We start from the raw sequence: 27,032 nt of genomic DNA on the forward strand, positions 1-27,032 counted from the left end.
TTTCTTTTTGAGCAGGTAGCTGTAAACAGCTGACTTGCTGAAATGGGCAGCGGTCACCTTTAGTTTACTAATCGCCATTTTGATTTCTTGAACACCACAAAGCCCCTTACATACAGTTAGATTTAGTGTGTGCACCAAACATAAAATGTTCACTCGTCTCATATGGGTTTCAACTGTCTTCACGCAGTTCCTTGCATTATCCACAGTCACTGATATCACAGGCTCCAGTTTTACATCAAATGCCCCAAGGATCTGCACTATCACATTTTCAGCAGTATGATTTTCTCTCAGCTCTTGTTTTCAACACAAAGTTTTTGATTTCCCAGTCATCTGATATAAAATGTGCAGTGACTGACATCAGTGTGTAGAGAAGTCCATCCATCTGTTGTCAAGCCCACAGATCAAGTGTTTAGTGAGTGTTTCATGCTCTTGTAAGTGTTATCATAACGTTCAGCATTGTACTCTGGGAAGGGAAATGATACCATAGGTTGAGTGGTCAAACGCAGTTTGACCATGATACTTATCGGTCGCTTATCTTTGAAGATAAATTCAGTCAGTTTTTAAGTGATTTCTTCCTGTTTTGCAGCAGGTAGTGGCTGTGTAGTATTCGAGGTGTAAAACGAAGTTACCCTGGACTGTTTTTGATAATAACCAACGGATAAACGATAAAGCAACGGAAGAAAAACAACAAATTTCAAACAGATCCGTACATCAAACAAATCAGTGATGGCTGAATATGTTTATTACAGCTTTAAAAAGACTTGAAACATTTTTGTTGACTAAATTACTAAAAAATAATAATAATAATAATAATAATAAAATGAGGAATACAGAATCTTATTCTTGTGACATTTTACATTTGTATTGCCAAATTAGTTGCTGTGTACAATTAAAAATAGTATAAATATAGTACAAGCAACAAGTTAAGAACAGAAGTTTTTCTTCTTGTCTCTCTTGACGATGTGCTGGATCTCTTTCAGGAAGTTTCTTTGTCTCCCTCACTGACGCGCGATTTACACCTTTAGCTAGGATTGTCCTGCACCCCCACCGTGAAGCCACTGAACTCTCCCAACCCCCATATCTGAGCACCTGAGGCTGAGTCGCAAAAGAACAATTCAGACTTAAATCGCTGTTCAATTAGCCTAATATTTTAAAGTATATAGATAAAGAAGGAATTAAATCTTTTACATGTCATAGTATTTTTGTTATAAAAGTTTATTAATTGTTAAATGTCATTATTCAATGATTGAAGAATTCAAACAAAATCAGATGCATTGCTTGATCAGATTTACTCCATTTTACTATATGCCAGCTTTTCCCAAGCAAAACAAAATGGTACAGACCCTCTCAAGTTCTTTGTCACAACAGCTGCAGACACTTCACACATTCACCAGGAGCAGCATTTTCAACCTAATAATTAGCCTTAATTTTACAGGGATCCTGGGATCCTTCCAATCATGTTTTAAAAAAACTTTCTGGATAATGAACCCTATAAAGTTTTTCTTTTTTCTTTTTTTTTTTTTACAGAACTGCTTTTGGTTATACACATGTAAATTCAGTCTGTTGCATAATATTTGTTGCTTGGTGTAAAATGGAAATTCATGGTAATTTTTTAGCATATAAATGTAAGCAAAAAAATTATAGTGTAACAAATAAATGTGTTTCAGAACTGCATGGGACACACATCTCAGCAGCCCACGTTTGTTAAGGATTTGAACCCGTGTTCGTGCTCTACCACTCGAGTACGAATTGACTTTCTGTGAAATGCCCAGAACAGAAGTTCTCTTTACCAGAATTAACCGTGTCCGCACATGTGAGAGAGGAGCGCTCTTCACTCCTCTCACTTCAAAATGAAAATAATCAGCTCATTGCACATAATTTGTTGAGGAAATGTCTGGCACTGACTGTGAGATATGATGGTCTTGTGGTGTATTTTTTCATGTTTATTAAAGTGCAAGAGGGCTGTGTTCAGATCCTGATTAGGGATTGCGCTGCATTTTGTGAAAAACAGCAGATTTTTTTGCTAATAACACAGCTTATGTTTTATGAGAAAAACATAACACAACATCAAATAATTATTTATAACAAGACTTAACTGAAATTTTTCAAATCATAAGAATGAATTAATAGCCTACAGTGTTCTCTCATTTTTTGTAGGCTACAAAGAAACATTTTAATAAAAAAAAAAAAAAACGATCAACAGGTTCTTAATTCATTTACAAAGAAACGGTTTAACAAACAAATTTGATCAACAATTTCTCAATTCATGGACACTTTATTTTTCTGCATGTTATGCACAGAGCTCTGTGTTGTATGGGAATGTTTCAATGTGCACGCCTGACCTGTTGAACTACAACAGTGAATTATTAAATGTAGTTTCTTGATCACAAATGATCACCTTGCAAGTGGTTCCGCCAGTCTTCAAAAAGCTTACGCTGTGCCCTACACCTTCGCTATCCTACTTACGGAAAAATCGGAACTGGCACCGCGTTCGTTCCGTAAGTTGAATAGGGAAGGTGTAAGACATACAGCGTAATACATTTTTATTTTTTTTAGAAAATGACCGATCGTTTCTCTAGATAAGACCCTTATTCCTCGTCTGGTATCGTTTAAAGCCCTTTGAAGCTGCACTGAAACTGACATTTGGACCTTCAACAGTGGAGTCCATTTAAGTCCACTATAAGGAGAATAATCCTGGAATGTTTTAATCAAAAACCTTAATTTCTTTTCAACTGAAGAAAGAAAGACATGAACATCTTGGATGACATGGGGGTGAGTAAATTATCAGGAAATTTTTATGTAAAAGTGGACTAATCCTTTAAAGACAAAGAAAAATAACAGTAAACAGTTAGGCAAAGAAAACAGAAACAGCCTGACTACACCTGTTCTCATGAGCAGATCTTACCTTAACTCCTGATGGTAAAAATAAACAGGCGAGTCTTCTGGGCCTCTGCTTCCCTCGCTGCACTTACTAGATAACCTAAAACGTGAACTGAAAACAAATCCACTACCCGTTGCTGATAAAAGATGACAATGAAGAACATTAGATATAAAATTATTTAAAAGATCAACGAAAGTGTGATATGGTGATTAAGTTCCCAAAGTTAATATATGGTTAATAGTATTTTTCTAATATTGTAAAATAGTATTTAATTCGTTATTTGTGTTTATGAGAAGAAAAGTATGTTTTGTGCATTTAGTAAATTAATTATTTTAATTTGGCATACCTGCGTCATGACGTCATCGCACGATAGTTTGGTGCGCGCCTGTAATGTGCCAAACTGTTGTAATATGCATTATTGATTCGTTCGTTGTAAATGAAGAGACGAGAAGCCATCACATCAGACTTTCTCTTAATTTTCTTTTACTTCTATCCAGGAGTACTACAATTTTGGAGGCACCGCTGGGATCGATGTTCGGTGGAGTGACTCCCTGACCGGCAGAGCCCATCAAGCAACATCATCCCTCATTAGCGAACCAGTTGAGCTACAGGGTGAGACAGTCAAGACTAGTGGTGGAAAAGATCTGATTGAGCAGTGCGTGCACTGATGGTTCAGTTTGATACCAGCGGCGGCTAAGTCAAGTCAGTAAGTGAAACACCACTCTCAACGGCCTGTCTACATAGCAGCTAAAATGGATGAGCTTAAACATCTTCAAGAGGAAATTGGTGAGAAATTATGCACACTATCACGTGAAAAGCTGATAAAACACTGAGTGTCTTCCTTCGGCTGACGCGAGAGGATGAAACACATGTGACTTGTTTGTCCCTGTTAAACCTCATTAGTAACTATTTACTGAGAGCTGAGCTTTTCAGAGACAAGTCACCTCAACATGGCAGAAAGACTTCAAAATTTCTGGTCTAATAGGAGATCTAGGGCAGAAGGACCGGCTCTCATTCTCCAGTCTGGCACGGCAGATAGAAGGTGGTCTCAAAAAGGGCTATGCAGAACAGGAAATAGTAGATTCTGTCATCAGGGCTATCACACCAGGGCTTCAGCTGCGGAGCTATCTTGAGGGGAAGGCAGGGCTGACGCTCCCGATGCTAAGGCGGATACTTCGTTCTCATTATCAGGAGAAAAATGCGACTGAATTATATAAGCAGCTCACTACAGAAACTCAGCGCACTAGAGAAACGCCACAAAGCTTCCTAATTCGAGCCCTTGATCTGAGACAGAAAATTCTGTTTGCTTCTCAGGAGGATGACTCAGGGTTGAAATATGATCCCGCCCTAGTTCAGAATATGTTCTTGCACACCGTCTTAACTGGATTGCAAAGCGATCTTCAACCATACCTTTCAGATCCCGCTGTCCCAGACGAAGTGTTGCTGGAGAAACTCAATGTAGCTTGTTCCAATGAATCTGAAAGACAAAATAAGCGAAAATATGAAAAAAATTGTACTGTTCATGCTGTACAGTTAAATGAGCCTGCCCCTGAACAAAAACTTCAGTGCAAACAATCGAAGTTCGAATTAATGTCACAACTGAAAAGCCTGAGTGATGATATCATACAGATTAAAGAGTCGATCCAACAGCCCTTATCTGTCCCTCAGCAGTGTTTTGCAGTTTATGACAAAGAACCAGCAGCAGCGTCCCAACAGACATCAGAATGGACCCAAGTCCCAGGGCATCAGACCTGGAAACCCGATACAGCTACATACCAACGGCAGGGAAGTCCATATATGTCTCCACACCAGTTCTCGCAAAGCCAACAACAGGTGAGGGAACAGAAAACACCTCTTCTACCTGCAAACCAAGTTCAGTTGTCCACTGTTCCACCAGAACATTCTCTCCAGTCACGTCAGCATTATTCAATATTAGGAACTCACCATGGGCAGCCGTATATGTATCCTTCTTCTCAGCAGCACCCCATGTCCATCAATTATGCAACTCAGCCTTCAAGCTTTGCAGCACCGCAGTATTATCACCAGCAGTATATGGTGCCACCACAACAGCACTCCCATCAGCTCCGCCAGCCCCGTCCCTCACGAGCCAGACAATGTTTCCATTGCCAGCAGCGCAAAGCAAAAGAACCTTGCACCCATTGTTACCACTGTGGCAGCAGCGAGCACTTCTCAGCTGGCTGTAAGAGTAAAGGTGCCAGACTTCAGCTTGGAGCTCCGTTAAACAGGAGCGGGTTACCCCCAAGGGACAGGGTGTGACCCGAGCGGCAGAGAAGTCCCAAAAACATGAGAAATGTAGCATGGGCCATCAGAGACAGTTTGAGTCCCAGTCACTTGATAGTATTTTAACTGCCCCTTGTCAAGTTAACCAGCATTCTGCCATCACGTCCTTAGTGGGGAAACAGTGCCTTGTTACCTGCTATCTACAGGGAAAAAAGACTGAAGCATTATGGGACACAGGCTCCCAAGTATGCATTATAGATGAGGAGTGGAAAGCCAAATATGCACCTGAGGTGACACTGAGAAATATTTCGGAGGCGACCGAAGCGCCAGACAGCCTGCGCCTGGTGGCGGCCAATGGAGCAAACATGCCATACAGTGGATGGGTGGAGATGACTTTCAAGCTGGCATCCCCTGTGACCAATGAGAAAGAATTAAACATTCCTGTGCTCGTTTTGAAGGACCAAGAATTGCCCAGACCTATCATCGGGTATAATGTGATAGAACAAATACTGAAACAAAGTGAAACAAGTGGATCTCTTGATGTGACTAATGCTTGTTTGTACAGAACTGTCAGAAGTGCTTTCCCTAGCATAAAGAAGAAAAGTGTACATACCTTCATCAACTTGGTGACTGCAGAGGACCTCAGCGAGTATGTAGTAAGAACCAGGAAGGAGCCTGTGAACATATGGAAACACACCGTTATGCAAATTCAGTGTCTGGTAAAAGTGCCTCACGTGAAACAAGATACGGTGCTACTGTTTGAGCCACATGTTAACCCAGTGTACCCAGATGGCCTTGAACTCTTTGATACCCTCCTCATTCTGGAAAAGGGGGCCCGCCCAATAATTACTATCAGTGTGCAGAATGGGACAGATCACGACATCACGCTCAGTGGTAGAACAGAGCTAGGAACTCTGCAGCCAGTTAAATCTGTCTTACCAATATCAAATGCACAGTGTGAAGCCACCACATCTGTTACTCAGGTTCTACCAGAGACAACTGAGGGAGATGGCAGTACAGATCAATGGGACCCTCCAGTGGATGTGAGCCATTTAACTCCGCCCCAACAACAACAAGTTAAGCGGATGTTACGTGAAGAATGTCATGCCTTTTCGAAGTCAGACGACGATATCGGCTGTGTTCCAGGTTTACAACTGAGTATCTTATTAAATGATAACACCCCTGTTGCCCGCACATACACATCAGTCCCTAAACTGTTATATCAAGAGATGAAAGACTACTTACATGACCTGATTGCTCAAGGGTGGGTGGCCAGGTCTCATTCCCCTTACTCGTCCCCAATCGTCTGCGTCCGTAAAAAGGGTGGCAGCCTCAGGCTATGTGTTGATTACAGGGACCTGAACAGCAAAACAATCCCTGATCGCCAGCCAATACCCAGGGTGCAGGATATTCTAGATGGGCTGGGAGGTAATGCGTGGTTTTCACTGCTAGACCGAGGAAAGGCGTACCACCAAGGTGTAGCGAATCTGTACAGGTATTTAATTAATTTATGGGTGAAATATATGAATATAATAAATCATAAAGCTTTATGATTAATTATAATACATATACCGACCCGAGAGGGAATTATACATATATTGTGAATTAATTACAACGAATTATAATCAATTACATATATGATTAGTTCTGACTTGATAATAATTTAGAGAAACTAGTTTGTCCAGCAAACCGTTAGCTCTTCATAGCCGATTATAAAAGGAAGGTTTTTCTCTGGCCACGAGAAAGACTTCCTATTCTAGCATCAATGCGTAAAGCAAGGATACTGGATCGAAACGTTAAAGTGACCTGGGTTTGTTGCATGAGCAAAAAAAAAACAATCGAGCATGAATATAATGTATTTAATATATGAAACTACGGATACAGAGACTATACTACTAAACATACACAAACAATACACATATATAGAAAGCGAAAGTAAAGTCAAGAAAACAGAGGTGATCAAAGGAATGGCAACTTACTAACAGTTAAAACCTTTGAGAGCCAGCAAGGAAACTCAGCTTACACATCGAGCTTAAAACGCTTTGGGAAAGAATGGTTCTATACTTGCATAGGTTCAGGTGCTGTGGTCGTTTCGTGTTTCTGCAGGAGTTTCGGTGCGTGCGGCTGAAGCGATTGGTCCTTTTCCGAGAAGGTGTTCTTCGGCGGGATTTTCAAACAAGGGTTTAACTTAAGAGTAAGATAACCGGAAAATAAAGAAAAAGAGTCCGTCTCCTAGGCGATGAAGAGTGAAGACTTAGGGCGACGGATGAAGAGGGTTTGACAAAGAAACTTGTTGCCAAAAGATGGTCGTCCCGAAGAGAGGGGGGCGCGTGATGGAAGCGCGGTCGCCGAGACGTCCGGGAGAGACGTGTGTTAAATGGCGAGAGACAATCGAGAGACAATGAGAGATGCGTGTCGTTGTGTTTTAAGGACAACAGGCCAGAACGCCTCCTGGGATACATCAGCCAATGATGAGGGTGCGATTTTGGCGGGCAAACTCTTTCTTTGTCTCCATTTATGACCTAATTTGCATGGTTTACGAAGTGTCCGATCTGAGTACATTTTCTTCAAAGTACCATTAAAAATAGAAGAATGCATTTTACAGTCATGTGACATACATTTTCAATTAGAGCATAACGAAAGCTTTACAATGAGACCAAACTTGTCAGATGGCAAAGACATAAAAGGTGAGATACAGTTTATACTTGAGTTTTATCGTTTAGAAGAAAACTAATACAACTACAGTCATAGCTAAGCTTATATACTAGGGATAAATACATGCACCTTTAAATACAGCGACGGGTACATATTGGCACAGTCATATTTGGAGGATAAATGTACATTCACAATCTCCATGCGTGTTTGTGAGTGTCTGTATGTGTGTGTGTATTGGGGTTGTGGCCAGTGTCTGTGACCATATGTCCTTTAGTCCCACCAGGGTGACTCTTTGAAGTCTCTGGAGCTGGTGAGAATATGTTCTGTTTTTCTTTACTGGGGTAACAAAGGTGCCAATGGGGCAATTGGTCCCGGACTTGCCGGAGCCGATTCGTGATTTACATGCACAGTTCAGGAGGCTAAAAGCATTCTGAAATGTCCAAAGTTGATTGACTACGCCGGATCTATCCAGACGCTACAAAGGTTTCATGTCTCCAGAGAGCAGGTACCTGACTGCATTCACAACACCGTGGGGCCTATATGAATGGATTCGTATTCCTTTTGGCCTTATGAATGCGCCTGCAGCATTCCAACGGTTCATGAAAGAGAGCCTGGAAGGGTTAAGAGACAAAATTTGCATACCGTACTTAGACGACATCCTGGTCTTCACTGAGTCCTTTGATGAACAAGTGGAAGCGGTGAAGAAAGTACTGCAGATTTTACAGTCCCATGGAGTCAAGTTAAAACCAAGAAAATGTGAGCTCTTTAAGAAAGAGGTGCGATATCTGGGGAGAATTGTGTCAGCTGAAGGCAGTCGTATTGATCCCGCAGACACCGTCGCTGTAACGGCACTGAAGGAACAGACACCAAGCACGGTGGGGGAGCTACGCAAGATTCTGGGCCTGCTCAGCTATTATCGGCAGTACATTAAAGACTTTTCCCGAATTGCCAGTCCCCTCTATGACCTGCTAAAAAGTAACACTGAAGATGCTGGGCCACAGAGAAAGGGGAAACACAAAGTAAGAAACAACAAAAGAAATCATGTGGTGCCATCAAGTAAATCAATTGAGTGGACAGCAAAACATTAGGAGATACTAGAAAAGTTGATTAACTGCTTGATTCAGCCTCCGATCCTGGGATTTCCGGACTTCTCTAAACTATTCATCCTTCATACAGATGCGTCTAACCAAGGGTTGGGAGCTGTCTTATACCAGCAGCAGAATGGCAAGCTGAGAGTAATTGCCTATGGTTCTCGTACTTTGACGGCAGCTGAGAAAAATTACCATCTGCACAGCGGGAAGCTGGAATTCTTAGCTCTGAAATGGGCCATTACTGAAAAATTCAGAGACTACCTGTACTATGCACCAACCTTTACAGTTTTCAGTGACAATAACCCATTGACCTATGTCCTGACCTCTGCGAAGTTGAACGCCACCGGGTGTAGATGGGTGTCAGAACTCGCAGATTTTCACTTTACCATCCGTTACCGTCCAGGTAAAGAAAACATAGATGCTGACTCACTCTCCAGGATGCAGGCGGACCTTGAAACAACAATGAGAGAATGTACTGAGCAGTTTTCACCTGACTGTGTGGGAGCTGTGATCCAAGCACTGGAGTTCCAAGGCAATCCAGATGTGACTCTTGCAGTAGCCTGTCAGAGCGTACTGGCAAGTATGGAGGAAAATGAGGGACTCCTCAAACCCCTGTCAAAAGAGGAAATCAGACAAGCACAAAAGGATGACAAGGACATTAGAGTAATAATTGAACACTTACAAGCAGGATCTAGGCCTCCTCAGCAGTGGCGTTCAGTCAACTCGCCAGCCAAAGTTCTTCTGAGAGAGTGGGAGAAGCTGAAGCTAGATGAACATGGCATCCTCTTCCGCCAAACATCTCAAAGAAAACAGCTGGTGTTACCAACGCAATTCAAAAGAACTGTTCTGAGAGAGATGCATGATGAGATGGGTCATCAGGGACTCGATCGCACCACAAGCCTCATTAGGGATCGGTTTTTCTGGCCTTACATGCAGAAAGACATTGAAAACTATGTCCTGAGAACCTGCTGCTGTATTAAACAGAAAAAACCCTGCTGTGAGACAAGAGCGCCCCTTAAAAATATCAAAACGACCCACCCATTTGAATTGGTGTCCATTGACTTTCTACATCTGGACAAATGCAAAGGGGGCTATGAGTACATTTTGGTGATCGTCGACCACTTCACTCGATTTGCCCAGGCATATCCCACCACCTCAAAATCAGCAAAAACAGTAGCTGACCGTTTATTCAATGATTTTGCCCTGAAGTTTGGTTTTCCATCCAGAATTCACCACGATCAAGGGGGAGAATTTGAAAACCAGCTACTTACCCAACTCAAAAAATACAGCGGCGTTGCAGGCTCAAGGACCACCCCCTACCACCCCCAGGGAAATGGGCAGGTGTTTTTTTTATGTTAATGCATATTACATTCTAATAACACAAATACATTTATTTACATTTAAAAAAGTTACTGCAGCTATTTTCAAAAACAACAGTTAAGTATTAGTATGAATTGTAGCTGAAATATAGCTATTGATGCATGATGTCCACTATAGTGGATAGATGAATCATCAGAATTATCTCACAATCTAAAATCAATACTGGGAAATTTTAACTGTGATAGGACTCACTAGATATTGCTTCATGCTAAAACATTTTTTATTTTTTTACCTGCAAGAGTCTCCTAGGATAGAGGAAATGGATGGATATTCTGGAGCAACTTGGCATTTCTGACTCGCCATCGGCCATCTTGATTTGGAGGAAAAATAAAATCGACATACAACGGCTTGCCACTTGGTGGCAATGTATAGGATGATGCACTTGTGTTCAATATAGAGGTTGATGTGCAACTATGCTATCAAAACCCATGCTTATACAAGAAAATGCTCTTTGAATAGCTGACCTCTATGCATGAAAGGGTTAAGGAGAACTCTAGACTTTATATAATTTAACAGCTTCTCTCTCTCTCTCTACTTCAGTCTCAGGCCACAGGGAGACCTTAAAGCTTCTCTTTTGCTGACAACAGTTTTCTAATCAATTTTCATTACAAATTTAGAAAGATGACAATTAGTTATATAAATATTTGTGATTAAATAAATGTTTTTTTAATTGATTGAAAGCCCTAGTAATTATCCTTTCATATTTAAAGGGTGCTTCTCATTTCTTATTTGTGCATTCTCATTTCCTTTCCTCATTTCCTCTCCTCGTGTCTAAGCTCCACCCGCTTAGGATGCAAGGGAGGACACACCTGTGTATCCTCGCTCATAACTCCCCATTCCTCGCCTCCTCGCGGTGCAATCAGAGAATTGAGATGTCCTTCAAGATGGCTGAGTTCGATCGGTTTCTGGGTCACGGGCTGGAGGACAGAGGAGTGAGGAAATGAGGAAGCATCAATTTGAGTACTGAGAAGCACCCACGGACACCCAAAGCAGGAACTGAACTCCCGCCCCTCTTCTGAGAACAGAGTTCTTTTAAAGCAGCCTTATGAGTTCACACTCTCACAGAAACAATCACTTTCCCTTCAGACACCTGACTGTGCTTACAAGGTACGTTCTTACAATTTCACAAATTTGAACATTATTTATAATTAATCTAGATGCATGAATAAATATATTCATAAGAAAGTGTTTATTAAATATTTCATATTCTTTCCACAAACTTTCCTGCAAGAGATTCACGCTGGTTATAAATATAAACATAAATATGTTGAAGCTCAACTGGTAGAATTGAATGCCAAGGTCTGGGGTTTGATTGTCAAGAAATATACATTGTCAAATGTAAAACTTACAATCACAGTTAGTCACTTTGGATGTCTGTTTTTTGTGCTGTCTTTATTTGAAATCGCTGCTCAAAAGGCGAAAGACTGTAAAAGGTTGCGGTGCCTCTATCATTCATTCAGCATACAGATTACCGTTCACAGTGTCAGAAAGTGAAGAAATCAAACCCCTGTCATACATGCCTATGCATTTACTTTGTTCAAATTGATTAACAGTGTTAAAGGCATTCATTTTTATAGCTTTGGGATCAAAAATAAATGACTACTAGAAAAAAGCAAAAAAATATATATATTCTTTGTAATTAAAAGACATTTACTGCTGGAATGCAGACCAACTAATAGTAAAACTAAAAGAATAATGACTGTAGTCATAAACACACTGCTATATTTGTGTGTGTCTCTGAGCAGATTCTTCAAATAAGCAAATATGTTTTGGTCTTTGTATCAGTTCTCTATAATTTGAGGAAGTCACTTTTATGCAGCTGAATACAGGGATCATGACTGACATTAGACTTGATTTACAGTGATAGATCATTTGATATGAACTTCTGGTAAAGCAGATAATTGCTGAATGCAACAATGAAATATACACTCTTTTAGCAATATGAAGGCCATGGGTTCCATTTACAGAGAACACACATACTGATAAATGTAGTGTCGGTTCAAATCCGAAGAGGCATTTGGATGCAGATAATGTGGCACTCATTTAAGTACAATCTAAAGTCAGCTAACATGTGTTATCTGCTGCTGGAGCCATTTAAATAAAGATAAAAGAAAGAAATAAAAACACCACAACAGTGCTCTAAATACACATCATACATAAAAAAAATACATCATATTTTTTTTTATTATAGAACAATTGATGTGATGTTTGGTTAGATTATAAGCTTAACTTTTTAATCTTAATTGCAGTGTAAATACCTGTCAAATTACTTAACAGAAGTTAAAAGACAGAATCTCATGTGTAATATATTTTGTTTTACACAGCAGGAGTTGAAGGATGCAGCTGGTCATTTATTTCCTGATGATATTAACATACACACATGCAGATTATCCTGCACTGAAAACTCTTCTGTCAGAGAAGGGTCTCGGAGGCGGTAAGTTCTTCCCTGCATTGATCTGAAATGACATCTAACAGCATTCTTTATTGAGAGACATTCTATATAGCGACCTAAACAGCAGCCACTGGTGACATGCAGTGACAGTCACTGGCGCTGTGGACTGGGCTTAAGAATACTTGATATAGCTTGATTCCATCCAGAGTTTGAATTTGCCTTTTTCCAATCCCATTCTTCTCCCTTTTCCCATCACATATCATATCATCTTACTCAGAGAGGCATTTATTGTAAATAAAAATGAAGAACATTTTTGGTATGAAATAGTTTGGAGCCAAATAATGAGACGGGAAACATCTCGGCTTTGTGGGCACAACAAAACCATCACAAACACTAAAGCAATCAGGATCAATATAACTGTATATTTATCATTATTCAATGTCAATCAACTGCAACTAATAAATTGCAACATGGTAAGTGGAAATAAGTGCCCTAATGGGCATTTAATAGCATCTATCGAAATAGCCTCTGTATTTTTTTTCCTTGCTTGATGAAAATTTATTGAACTGCATTAAATTCTGTTTATTGAATATGTAATATAAACCCTCAAATATTTCAGGTTTAATTATTTTGTTTGAGTACTTAAAGAGTAACTTCAGAACTTTTCAAACGGCGTTGTATTGTTACAAATGTCAGTAGTCATGTGACATGTAACAGATTTTAAAACTAAATAAAATCACCTTTTATTTGCATAGGCAGCCAAGTTTTATTAAAAACCCACATTATCAGCAGGGAATTAACCCTTTAAAATACATGAAATCTTGTATATTTTAATACTGATGATGCTAAAGAGGTGATATTTGCTGTTGTTGTTTCTGTGTGTGTTCAGTGTCTCAGATGATGTCTGTCCAGATACAAAGCAAACTGAAGAGTACTGCAATCCCAGAGGTCCGGGGTGGGGTGGACATCAAGATCGGCACTGTGAAATATGTCTTATCAAAGTCAGTACACTAACAAACAATCAAACCAAATGAACAAATTAAAATGTTCTTTGAATTGTCACAGATACTAAATGCATTTATTCTAACGTAAATACATGGAATTCAATCAGTAGTTCCTATATGCATCGCATGTAATAAACTGCTATTTTAGCTTACTAAAAATGACTGCGTTAACATGAATATATTCCATAAATAATGAACAGATGTGTTTTTGTCTTTCCAGCATGCATGTTAGGCAGTGCAGCATGCCAGACCCATCACTGGTGTTTGTACAGGGAACAGGTGTATCTGTGAAAGTCAGTCGACTCACAGTAGGCGTCACAGGCAGCTGGGCAACACAGTTTGGCGTCATGTAAGTGCACCCCTGAGTCATGAGGAAGGAGACTGCAATCATATCAGTTTTTACCTGAGGTGATCTTGGAAACAGATAACATTTTCTATAAACCTTACTGCACAATCTCATGATCTTGGATGATAAGAAGGACCATGCACACACACTGATGCCTCTTTGGGCTTTAAGTCAAATAAACCCCAACAAGTGTCATCAGAAACCCAATGTGAAGTGGTAACAACCTGTGGTTTATTTATATCCAGCTTATCGCACTGCTATTTATTGCATAAGTAAATAATTGGACAAGAACTACCGATTTAAGTTGAAACATTGTATTAGTTCACTTGTAATAAACTAAAAGCTTCCACAAAGAAAAACAGTTCTCACTGTAGCAAACATCTCTTATCCAAAACGAGCGAACCAGTTCAAACAAGACGAACATGTAAGTAAAAGATCATGTACAGTTATCCCGCTTATTAAACAGCCTCTTACCAAATAAATAATTATGTGGACATGAAATATGGTTGCAGTTGAAAATTGTTTTAAAATCTTATCTCTATGTTATTTTAAAGCATTCCGCTAAAAAGAATAATTACAGTGTGCAAAGCAATCGGCCTGGGAACGAAATGATCACTGCAGCAATATTATATTAATACAGAATAACTGAGATACAGGTTTGCACAAGTTGCTTCTGTATGAAACATGGAAGAGAGAGTCAGTGGTGTGATACAAGAGATATGAAAGTAGCGAATGACATAAAACCACATTGCTATGGACCATATTGCATATGAAACCATATTGCTTGCATCTAGGGCCTGTAAGTTCTCGGCTGCTCTAGCGACCAAGGCTTACGGCGCTGCTGGACAGGCCGCCTCTGCCCTACATGTCATGGTGCTCCTGCAGGTCTACCAGGCCAAACCTCGCAAGGAACTGCACGAGGGTAGTTCTGACCAAGGTGTGATGCAGGAACTACAGTGACGGACCTCGCCCTCCAGGGTGACAAAAGTCACTGCGCGCTCCCTTGGTCAGACGATGTCCACCTTAGTGGTCCAGGAGCAACATCTACAGCTCAACCTGGTCGAGATATCTCTGTGCCCTGTGTGCGCTCTACGTCTTTATGTGGACCTCTCACATAGTTTAAGGACCTCAGATCAGCTCTTTGTCTACTTTGGAGGCCAGCAGAAAGGAAAGGCTGTCTCTAAGCAGAGGTTGGCCCACTGGCGAGCCATGGCCCCTTGGGTGAGGCTCACTCCACTCAGAGTGTTGCTTCCTCCTGGGCATTGGCAGACATCTGCAGAGCTGCAGGCAGGGCGACACCTAATACGTTTGCAAGATTTTACAATCCCCATGTAGAGGCGGTTTTCTACCGTGTACTGGCTACAAATAGCTAGTAGGGAAGAGGTCCCGCTCAGTGTCTTGCTTGGATGAGATACGTGCTCTATCTGCTCCTGAGGTACTCCTCTGGCAAACCCTGTTGGAGTTTCTCCAGCATCCTCGGCAGTAGGACGTGGTGGAGATGTCTGAAGCCAGGTCTTTCACTTGTTTGCATGCCCGATTGGTCAGCCCTTGTGCTAGGCTTGATGCCCGTATGATGTGATTCCTCACGGGTGATCCCACATGTGTATTCTTCAATGATACAGCTCCCCACTTTCACTGGCAGAGTTGTTCTGCTGTCCCTGTTGGTGCTGTCTCCACCCTGTTTAGTTTGGATCCTCCACAGGGACCATCCATATGTTGTACTGCCCTCCGGCAAGTCCATATGTGTATCTCCACGTTACCTATCTTCAGGCAGGATGTGGTCTCCGTAGCATCTCTTTCCACTTGGAATTCTCACTGTATAGGGCAAAAGCAACAGCACACAATCCCGTCGTCACAATCCCTGAAAACTTGGTGAGCGCATATCTGCTCGCTTCCTATATACCCGCAGCACAGGGCGATGAAAATCTCACTCGCCAATGTCCTTTGGCTGGCTCTGTTAACACTCGAAGATAGGGCTCTCAGGCGCAATCCCAATTCGTCAGTTGCTGACTTAAGGCCCCAATATACTTCAAGCGAAGTTCTTTTTCGTTTTTCGTTTAGGGGTAAAACGAAGTTCGAAATACGTGAGCAGCAATATATTATAATCGAACATCTGACGCCGCCCACACTGCTGAGAGCTGCGTTTAGATGAATATGTAAATATGTGCTGTACACTTTCTTCTCAGTAACAAAATAAACAAAACAAAAATGAGGAAACAGCAAGCATTTTTATGCAGAGCATTTGTAGAAAGCACAAAGCGTCTAATCATAACAACATTGGTGTGTTAGCACGAGCTCTGCAAATTAGCACTCCAGTCACGTCACGTTTATTTATATAGCACTTTATTCAATAGATTGCTTAAAAGCAAGCAGCTTTACAGTATCAGACATGAAAAACAGTGTCAGTGCCTCATTTCATCAGAAGCACAACTTCATTTTGTACTATAAAGCGGCTATCCAGTGTGTTCATGTTTTCACCCGCGGAGATCTTACATCAACGAACTTGAGTAATGAAATGAGTCAGAGAGAAGGGTTCCTCAGCGCACACCTCCTGTTACGTTATTGTCACGGACCAATGATAGTACAAAGGTGTTTTGCAGCTGGAGTGAACTTTTCCTGAAAGTTTGCTTTGGCAAGCCGTTTCGAACACAAAAAGAACTTCGTTTTGGCCTGATTTTGTTCGAAATGACTTCGATTTTGTTTGAAGTATATCAGGGCCTTTAATGTCTCAATTTCCTTCCTTCAGCGAATGGGGGCTACATTAGTAACCTACATGTTCTTTTAGTCCTGGAACACACACACACAAACACCCACACACTTTTGTGTACTGGCAGTCCAGTTTTGCTCCTTCTTCTCATGGGTAGTCACACATACATAACTAACAATTACTGTACATCTCTGGCAGAAGGCATTTCTTAGAAAAAAAAAAAATGACAATATTGTAAGCAATGTATTATATTCAATACATAAGTTAAATATGTGTAACAAAATCAAAAATAAATAAACAAGGAGTCAGGGTAAATACCAAGTTCTGTCATGAAACTTTTAGTAATGAAAACTGCTGACAATTATATCATTTACTACATGGCACAAACTGATTGGTTCCTGTTGCATTTGCAGCCAATGAGCTTGCTGCTCAACATTTACATTGTTGGTCAGTGTTTGCTGTAGCAGTTTGTAGTGTCCTTTAAAAGTTCCTCTGAAACCCTCCACCTTCCCCAGCTCCACCTGTATAGATTTGCTACAGGGAATTTCATATGGTATTCGTGCAGCAGCAGTATGTCTTACATACTCAGAGCAGCATATCTGTATCTGTGTATGTATTGGCAGTAGCAAGTCTCTGTACTTGCTCTGCAGCAACAGCAATAATCAACAGCAGCAGCAATTCTGCCAAGACCAAATACATTAACATTGTTATATCCATTTTTGTGACAAGATTGTGTTGCAATGTTACAAAGGATTAATGTTTTCTACTTCCTGAAGTAGTAACGATTTTAAAGAATTGTTTTGTTTCTAATTTAGTACTTTAACAATAGTGAACAGCATACTCTCAGTTCTAACTGGTTGGGTTTGGGGTAAACATTTGGATATGTGAGTGGATGTACATGTGCAGTGCTTCAGGATTGAGGTTAATAAAACAATTACTTCTCCAGCGTGGCCTGTACTTAATGAAATTTGGTCATGTCATTTTTCTCTTAAACATTTTTCTGAAACTCTCTTGGTCCCTTAGGCAGTAATATTAAGAAGCTTAACGGGATAAGATAAAGATCCAAGCACAAATCTAAAAGAAACAGCATATGTTTGTTATGGTGGCAAACTTCAACTTTCTTGATTGCAAAGATTTGAAGTGTTTCTTAATTTATAGCAAGTCATGCATCTAAAATTTCCTAAAACATTATAGAAGTCGACAATTCAGGTTATTGTTTCAGTGGTTTTGTTTTGATTGGGTGAGTAGCCTAGAAACAATTTGCAAAACATTTTTTGCGAATTTTTTTGACAACTAGGTGTCATTGGCCCCAGGCTTCTCAGGGTCCTTCAGGGCATGGTGGCGATGATACATACCAGGTTTTGTAACAATATGCCACTATGTTCATAAATAATAGCATCTTACTGCAAAAATGAAAAATGATCAACAGGCAAAAAGGCTAACATTAGGTCACCACTCTGTGTTTCAGCAACACAGCAGCCCAAGCACACATCCAAGTTGGTCCAAATGTTTTTAAGGGACAATCAAGGTCCTGGAGTGGCCCTCTAAAAGCCCAGATCTAAATCCTATTAAGAATCTATGGCGGGAGCTCAAGCTTAAGGTTCATGCTCGAAAATCATGTAATTTGGAGGAGCTGGAGCAATAGATAGCATCATATCAAAGAAATTGTATTAAATAAAACATCTGCAATATGAAGAAGATGATTGTTTATAAGATGTGTAATATGATTGTCTTTTATTCCATGATTGCAGCCATGATCACGGCTCATTTGATGTGGCTGTGCACAATATCAAAATCGACACCCTCCTGCAGTTAGGAGATGATGCTGGCCATCTCTCCATCACCACCGTTTCCTGTAGTGCTGACGTAGGAAGTGTGGACATTCAGTTCCATGGAGGTGCTAGGTAAGACCAGCATTAACAAAGCATAAAAGACTAAGATGTGAAATGTTATCAGAAGATAACATGCATCAATTTTGTATATCTCTTATGACTACCCCTAATGATAGTTATAGTGATATATTTTTGAATGTTTTTGGCTCTTAAAATGTAATGAATGTATTAAAAGAACACTGTATACTGAAAGTCACACTGTTCCCATTTACTTCAATAAGAACCATCACTTATGCTTCTGTTTTGCTGCAGCTTTTTTTTCAAGCCATTTGTAAGTTCTTTCAGGAGAAGAATATCAGGCATGATACGTAAGCAGGTTTGTCATTTTTTCAAAACAAATTAACCAAATGAACCAATATCATCTGCCTATGAAATTTCTCATTATGTCTTGTATTGTCATTTTATTATTATTATTATTATTTTAGATTTGCCCAGCAATTCAAAAAGCAATCAATGAATTGGAGAGAAATCTACAGGAAACACCTGGTACTGGCATATAAATATCACAAAATGATATATTATATATAGATCATATAGCTTTATATACACAGTAGATAAAAGAAGAACTAAAATGATTTTAAGGACCAATAATACTTTTTTGCATTGTGGCATTATTTTCATAAACATTAAGGTAATATAAAAAAATAATAAAAATAGCCTAATTTTCTTTGAATTTAATGTGAACATTTTTGTGAGATTCACCCTACTGTGGGTTATTTTGGTTGTATTATTTAGCTATTGCTACTAAATGACATTATTGATGTTGACGTCATTGTAAATACAAAAACCTTGGAAAACTACTTAGAAAACTACAGCACACATTACATTCCACTTCATTAGATGAGCAGTAATCATGCTCAAATGATTTCTTTCTAGTTAAGGTACCTGTGGGTCAGTATATATATCTGAGCATCCCTCTCACATCCTCCCCGGCTGTGACAGACCAAAGCTTTGAATTAGATATTAAGGTAAGGATTTTTAATTCAGCATTTATAATAATGATTGAAGCTGGGCGTACACTGTGCGATTTCAGCAATGTTTTTGTTAAATACCAGCTCTCACTCTACAAGTAAATCGCATGCGATGTAAAGCCAAAGCTCACGATCAATACAGTCTAATCATTGAGCTACAACATGGTTTAATTTCTGTTTTTGGGCAGGCGCAGTAAGGGAAAAACACTAAGTTTAGGGCAATCAGTTCGAAGCTTTGCTTCAACTGTGTGATACCCTCATGAGCAGTGTTGGGGATAACGCATTACAAGTAACTTGAGTTACGTAATCAGATTACTTTTTCAAGTAACTAGTAAAGTAATGCATTACTTTTTCAATTTACAACAAAATATCTAAGTTACTTTTTCACATTTATTGATTGACAGCTCTCCTGTCTCCATGTTAAAAGAAATAAAGTGGCATTGTGACACACAAAAAAACAGCCGTACGACTCAGAAATCGGCTCAGATTCAGACGAAATTTGCACAGTGTATGCCCAGCCTAACTTTTTATTGCCATAAATCAGATTCATACAGTTACAACAGGGGTCTAATCCTGGGCCACTTTCCAGCAGAGTTTAGCTCTAGCCTTTAAACACACCTGAACCAGCTACTCAAGGTCTTCAGGATGACTAGAAACTTCCAGGCAGGAGTGTTGGAGCTAAACTCTGCCGGAAATTGACCCTCCAGGAGCAGGATTGGACATCCCTGAGATACAACTATTATTAGGTTTCTCTTTCTGAATATATTCAGATGACGTTTTGTTGTTGTTCCTGTGACAGGGTGAGTTTTACAGCAGCAGTTCTCCATCTGAACCACCTTTCTCTGCAAACATGTTTGACGTGCAGTATGCAGAAAACTCCATGCTTTCACTGGCTGCCTCCGAGTTTTTTGTAAATTCGGCTGCTTATGCATTCCTCAGGTCTGGGGTTCTCCAAATCAACATCAGAGATGACATGGTGAGGAAATACAAATGAGCTCTCATTAAGAAAAAAAACTGTATCCTTGAAACACGTGGTCAGCCACAGGTGTCGCACATAAACTGGCTAGATGTTGTTATTTTCAAGGTATTGAGCTTTTGGCGTCTTCGTTTGTCCACTGCAATGATGATCTGGCTGGACTCAAAGGAGTGTATGGCAGTATGGCACTGTGCTCGACATGACACCCAGTCTGCAATCATTTCTTCAAGGTCATTTGGGTCCATGTTGCATAGTTTCAAATTGGCTTCGAGGTCATCCTTGTAATGTTTGAGCTGAGCATGCTGCTCTGGAGCTTGCCATAAAAAACCTGCTGCAGCAGGCGTGAGTCTGCCATGCGCAAAACATGTCCAGACCAGCAAAACGGAGCAGCATGCAGGAAGGCCTCAATACTAGTGATGCCACAGGTCTGGAGTACCTTAATATTTGGGACTTTATCCTGCCATTTGACATGTGCAATACAACAAAGACAGCGCATATGGAACTGAATTAAAGGCGCAGTATGTAAGAATTATGTTCGCTAGAGGTCACTAGAGGCTTATTCAAAACAAAGGCGTAGCTTGATGACGGCAGGTTTGAGCTCGGAATCTTGGGACATGTGGTCTTCACCTCAACGGACGGTGCAAAAGAATAGGGATAGGACTCGGGAAGAAATCATGTTCATGGATGCTATTATTAATGTTATTGTAGTATGAAGCAGAGTGTTGTGAGAGCTGAACGAGGCCGCTGGAGCGATTGCGCAACACACGCCTCACGAGCAGCGGAACTTTTATTATGCCACAGTCGCCGGCGCTTCTTCCGCTTCCGGAAACCGAGGGTAACGCGGGTATGACGCAATTGACAGGCGACTCCTCTCACGTCCTGGAGTGAGGGAAATTTTTTTACAATTTTCTCACAATTTACAAATAGTTGGAAACATTTGGGATATTGTAAGTACTCATGTGAACAAAAAATATAACAGGCCTAGTGGTTTTTGGATATTTTACTGCAAAATTCTTACATATTGCACCTTAAAAAAAAAAAAAATAAAATAAAAAATAAACTGATCAAGTTAGGCAATCTGTCGGCAATAAGTGATCCAAGACTCAGATCCCATACAACAGAACTGTGATGATTACTGCCTTATACAGGTGCTGGTCATAAAATTAGAATGTCATCAAAAAGTTGATTTATTTCACTAATTCCATTCAAAAAGTGAAACTTGTATATTATATTCATTCATTACACACAGACTGATATATTTCAAATGTTTATTTCTTTTAATTTTGATGATTATAACTGAGAACTAAGGAAAATCCCAAATTCAGTATCTCAGAAAATTAGAATATTACTAAAGACCAATACAAAGAAAGGATTTTTAGAAATCTTGGCCAACTGAAAAGTATGAACATGAAAAGTATGAGCATGTACAGCACTCAATACTTAGTTGGGGCTCCTTTTGCCTGAATTACTGCAGCAATGCGGCGTGGCATGGAGTCGATCAGTCTGTGGCACTGCTCAGGAGTTATAAGAGCCCAGGTTGCTCTGATAGTGGCCTTCAGCTCTTCTGCATTGTTGGGTCTGGCATATCGCATCTTCCTCTTCACAATACCCCATAGATTTTATATGGGGTTAAGGTCAGGCGAGTTTGCTGGCCAATTAAGAACAGGGATACCATGGTCCTTAAACCAGGTACTGGTAGCTTTGGCAAAGTGTGCAGGTGCCAAGTCCTGTTGAAAAAATTAAATCTGCATCTCCATAAAGTTGGTCAGCAGCAGGAAGCATGAAGTGCTCTAAAACTTCCTGGTATACGGCTGCGTTGACCTTGGACCTCAGAAAACACAGTGGACCAACACCAGCAGATGACATGGCACCCCAAACCATCACTGACTGTGGAAACTTTACACTGGACCTCAAGCAACGTGGATTGTGTGCCTCTCCTCTCTTCTTCCAGACTCTGGGACCCTGATTTCCAAAGGAAATGCAAAATTTAGAGAACATATCTTTGGACCACTCAGCAGCAGTCCAGTCCTTTTTGTCTTTAGCCCAGGCGAGACGCTTCTGACGCTGTCTGTTGTTCAAGAGTGGCTTGACACAAGGAATGCGACAGCTGAAACCCATGTCTTGCATACGTCTGTGCGTAGTGGTTCTTGAAGCACTGACTCCAGCTGCAGTCCACTCTTTGTGAATCTCACCCACATTTTTGAATGGGTTTTGTTTTACAATCCTCTTCAGGGTGCGGTTATCCCTATTGCTTGTACACTTTCTTCTACCACATCTTTTCCTTCCCTTCACCTCTCTATTAATGTGCTTGGACACAGAGCTCTGTGAACAGCCAGCCTCTTTTGCAATGACCTTTTGTGTCTTGCCCTCCTTGTGCAAGGTGTTAATGGTCGTCTTTTGGACAACTGTCAAGTCAGCAGTCTTCCCCATGATTGTGTAGCCTACAGAACTAGACTGAGAGACCATTTAAAGGCCTTTGCAGGTGTTTTGAGTTAATTAGCTGATTAGAGTGTGGCACCAGGGGTCTTCAATATTGAACCTTTTCACAATATTCTAATTTTCTGAGATACTGAATTTTGGATTTTCCTTAGTTGTCAGTTATAATCATCAAAATTAAAAGAAATAAACATTTGAAATATATCAGTCTGTGTGTAATGAATGAATATAATATACAAGTTTCACTTTTTGAATAGAATTATTGAAATAAATCAACTTTTTGATGATATTCTAATTATATGACCAGCACCTGTATACTGCCAACTTTGTGTCCAGCCGGATGGCGTGCTCGTCCCATATTCTCTTGAACAGTTGACCGAAGGCAGCACTAGCTTTTGCGATGCAGGCACTGATGTAGGAGTCCGCTGTCGCATCAGCTGCGAGAGTCCTACCGAGGTAGCAGAACTTGTCAACAGCTGTCAGCACTGTATCACCTGCAGTAACTAGCAGTGGATTGGAGTTTAACTTGTTCACCGCTTGAAGCATGACTGTGTTCTTTAGAGCAATAGTGAGCCCAAACTGGGAAGCTGCAGTTCTGAAACGTTCAAATAGTGACTGAGCTTCGGTGAGGGTGTGCGCCATCAGTGCACAGTCATCAGCATACGAGGTCACGCAGAAGACACTCATTATGAACCTACAAAGAATCATGCCCTCTTATAAATTTAAAATTTAGTTTTAACTATTAAGTCACTCATTCAGCCATCTCATTTAATGTGTCAATCACAGATACCAAAGAGTTCTCCAATCCATCTGAACACCAGCCAGTTTGGAGCCTTCATTCCACAGGTCAGTATGTACAGGTCGTGACTTTGTAAGGGGAAAAAAAGTAATTTGTAAAATATTTTATGTTTAATGCCAACCTATAAATAACTAAAGAATATGACTACATGTCTAAAATGTCTGTTCCATAGTTTTCAGGTAAAATCAAGCTGTTATCCAGATGAATAATGTGCTTTCTTTACAAATTATTTGTTCAGCTACGCACATTATATCCCAACATGGAGATGCAGGTGCTGTTATACGCCAGTGAGACGCCACTATTCTCCTTCAGTTCAGGAGTGATAGATGTTCATGTACCGGCTGCAGCAAAGTTCTCCGCCGTTAAACCTGATGGTACACTGGTGCCTCTCTTTATTCTGGATGTGGTGAGTTTTGTGTTTGGATACACTAATGATGCACAAAAACATTGTAAAAAAAAAACAACAACAAACAAACAAAAAACAAGGTAAGAGGAGCTCTAACACTTTCACAGTAAAGGGTAATAACAAAATTTTACAAAAGCTAGTTAGCAAGATCTACTATAAGCTGTAAGTTAGAAACTACAAACAGTGATATAAAACCATGTGTTCACCTAATGTATCAATATGTCATTTATGAAAAGGAAATTCAGCTTAGAATTAACTTTAGTGTTGCTCTCTCACTCCACCTGCAGTACTGTAACTTCAGTGGAAGTGCTTTGATTGCCAATAAAAACCTGACTGGAGCTTTCGAAATGAAAAAGTGAGTTTCATTGATATTTGTTCAGTTAAAGTTGCAGTCAAATGAGCTCCATTTTTAGTTGTGTTTTCATTGGAGGTCTGTTACATAATAAAGAGAAGGCAGTACAAAACAAGTCGATGAGCTTTGGCAGCTTTCTTTTAGTAAAAGCTCAATATAGTACGGTTTTATAGTAAAATTACCTCTTATATGTCAAAAGTTCAAGGAAAATTTGATTTTTTAATGCATAAATCCTTTGAATATGCCCAAGATATCTAAAAATAAATAAATAAATAAATAAATAAATAAGTGTATGTTTTCTGAAACTCTACATCGTCTTTTGCCCTGAATGCTGCATCAAGTTTAACGCTGACTCTCGGATCATCTGAGATTGGTGATTTCAAGGTGAGATCAGACAGTGATGATTCATGTCAAATATTCACTTTGGTAGATCAGCGTTATGAGATGTTTTCTAATCTTCTGTAATCTTCTAATTTTCTGTAATCTTTGTGTAATCTTTCAATGTACAGACTGACTCATTCCAGCAAATGTTAGTGATGGCAGTGAAGATGTTTGTAATTCCAAAACTAAATGGTAAAATTATTTTAATAATATTGCAATTATTATAAACTTTTTCCATTAAGTATTCATAACCTCAGAAATTTTTGCAACCAAGTAGAGCAACGTTTGAAAACGATCTGATCTTTAACTGTTTATTCTACTTTGCATTTTAGCGGCCCTGAAGATTGGCTTTCTCTTACCCACACTGCAGGGCTTCAGTTTGATCAATTCTCAATTGCTTACAAAAAATGTGAGTACTATTAATGAATGTTAGTGTTCTGTGATGTATGGGCTTTGGATTATGTTTGATATTGTAAAATTGTTGGAAAACACAGTGGTACACTCTGAATTTGTTTGACTTTTTTCAGGGCTTTGTGGTCATTTTTACTGATGTCCAGGACTCCCTGACAGGCCTCTGAGATCCAAACATGAACTGCACAAAATAACAAATAACTGCTGAATTGTTTTCAGGGTAACACTTTACAATAAGGTTCATTAGTTAACATTAGATAAGTACATTGGTTAACATGAACTAATAATGAACTGCACTTCTACTTCTGCATTTATTAATCTTTGTTAATGTTAATTTTAACATTTACTAATACATTATTAAAATCTTGTTAACATTAGTTAATGCACTGTGAACTAACATGAACAAACAATGAACAACTGTATTTTCATTAACTAACATTAACAAAGATTAGTAAATACAGTAACAAATGTATTGCTCATGGTTAGTTCATGTTAGTTAATACATTAACTAATGTTTAACTAATGAACCTTATTGTAAAGTGTTACTGTTTTCAGGGTTAAAATTATATAATCATTACTTGAAATGTTCATATGTACAAGTTGACCAAATTTGACCATATTATTTTTCCACATACTATTATGTAACATTTTTGCTGCTGAGCCATAAAAATTACTCTACAGTGCAAAAAAAAAAAAAAAAAACTCTTCTCCACATAACTTTACTTCATTGGAGTCCATTTGCATAAACAGTCTGGCTTGCATGGAAGGCTGGCATTATGTCTGTCAGCTATGAGCTAGAGTGTGTGTGAATGCTAATTAAAAAATGTATAATCATTATCAATCCAACGCTTATGTTATTTTGCTACGTCATTCAAGATATTGAAGCCTTTTGGGTATGACCAAGGCTGAGCTTACTCGTGGCCCTCCAGGAGCAGAATTGGACACCTCTGTTTTAACAAGAGTCTGGGAGACAGCTGGAGTGTTGGACAGACCGAAAGGCAGGCCTTGGTATTCAAAGTGCCTTGTGGAAGTGTAAAAGAGCCTTTATTATGCTCATTTATAGGTTCAAACATTTGTTCAGGGGGTCTACTAGAGTTAGTTTACATGATTTAGTGTTCACAAAACTCATTTTTCTTATAATTTACATTGTTGCAGCACCTGTTTTCACTTTCTGTCTAAACGCTGTTTTAGTTTTGGTTTCTTTAAAAAAGCCCAGTCTGCTCTCATTGGTCAGTCAAGAAGAACAAACTGATAATTATCTGGATCTCAACCTATGGATTTACTTTGTATTTACGGATTTGAAAAGGACCTCAGTTTAACATTAAGGTAAGAATCAAACAGTCACTTATCTTGGTTATTCAACATTTGAGACAGTTTGAGTTGGACCCTTTTGAGAAGTTACCTGTATGGAAGATAATCCTGTGTTTAAGTTTGATACTTACCTGAGGTCCTGAATGATCAATGATCCTCTGCTGTTACACTTAACTGGAGATCTGTGTATCCTTTGTGTATGTTCTCACCATAGTATTTACCTGCCTGTCCAATGTTAAGAGTCACACATTAACCTGTAATTCTTCAAAAAGGCTTGACAGAATTACTTTGATACTTATCAACTGGAGGAATCAATCTTCATTATCTGTTCAGTTAAAGGTGCAGTAAGTAGTATTTGAACTACGCTGTTGGACATTGTTGATATTTGAAATCAACCCAA

At 39.6% G+C, this 27,032-nt stretch overlaps 1 protein-coding gene across 3 annotated transcripts; it reads left to right on the forward strand.

Annotated features, from left to right (window-relative positions):
• Window positions 1–11,063: 11,063 nt before the first annotated feature.
• LOC127519393 (bactericidal permeability-increasing protein-like) lies at window positions 11,064–26,162 on the forward strand. 3 transcript variants are annotated; one of them, XM_051907080.1, is made up of 16 exons: window positions 11,066–11,355; window positions 12,573–12,682; window positions 13,530–13,641; window positions 13,865–13,993; window positions 18,449–18,601; window positions 18,842–18,905; window positions 19,015–19,075; window positions 19,466–19,557; window positions 20,360–20,536; window positions 23,759–23,818; window positions 24,010–24,177; window positions 24,465–24,532; window positions 24,871–24,913; window positions 25,039–25,102; window positions 25,243–25,319; window positions 25,438–26,162. In XM_051907080.1, exons 2-16 carry the CDS (start codon window positions 12,586–12,588, stop codon window positions 25,486–25,488), a joined length of 1,416 nt encoding a protein of 471 aa, XP_051763040.1. In that variant the 5' UTR covers window positions 11,066–11,355; window positions 12,573–12,585; the 3' UTR covers window positions 25,489–26,162. The 3 variants fall into 3 exon arrangements, 2 of the variants coding, with proteins under 2 accessions (XP_051763040.1, XP_051763041.1); XM_051907081.1 differs by having other exon boundaries at window positions 12,576–12,682; XR_007931806.1 differs by lacking the exon at window positions 24,465–24,532 and having other exon boundaries at window positions 11,064–11,355.
• The last annotated feature ends 870 nt before the right edge of the window (window positions 26,163–27,032 follow it).

This window comes from Ctenopharyngodon idella, chromosome 9, assembly GCF_019924925.1.
Source record: "Ctenopharyngodon idella isolate HZGC_01 chromosome 9, HZGC01, whole genome shotgun sequence".
Lineage (NCBI taxonomy): Eukaryota > Metazoa > Chordata > Actinopteri > Cypriniformes > Xenocyprididae > Ctenopharyngodon > Ctenopharyngodon idella.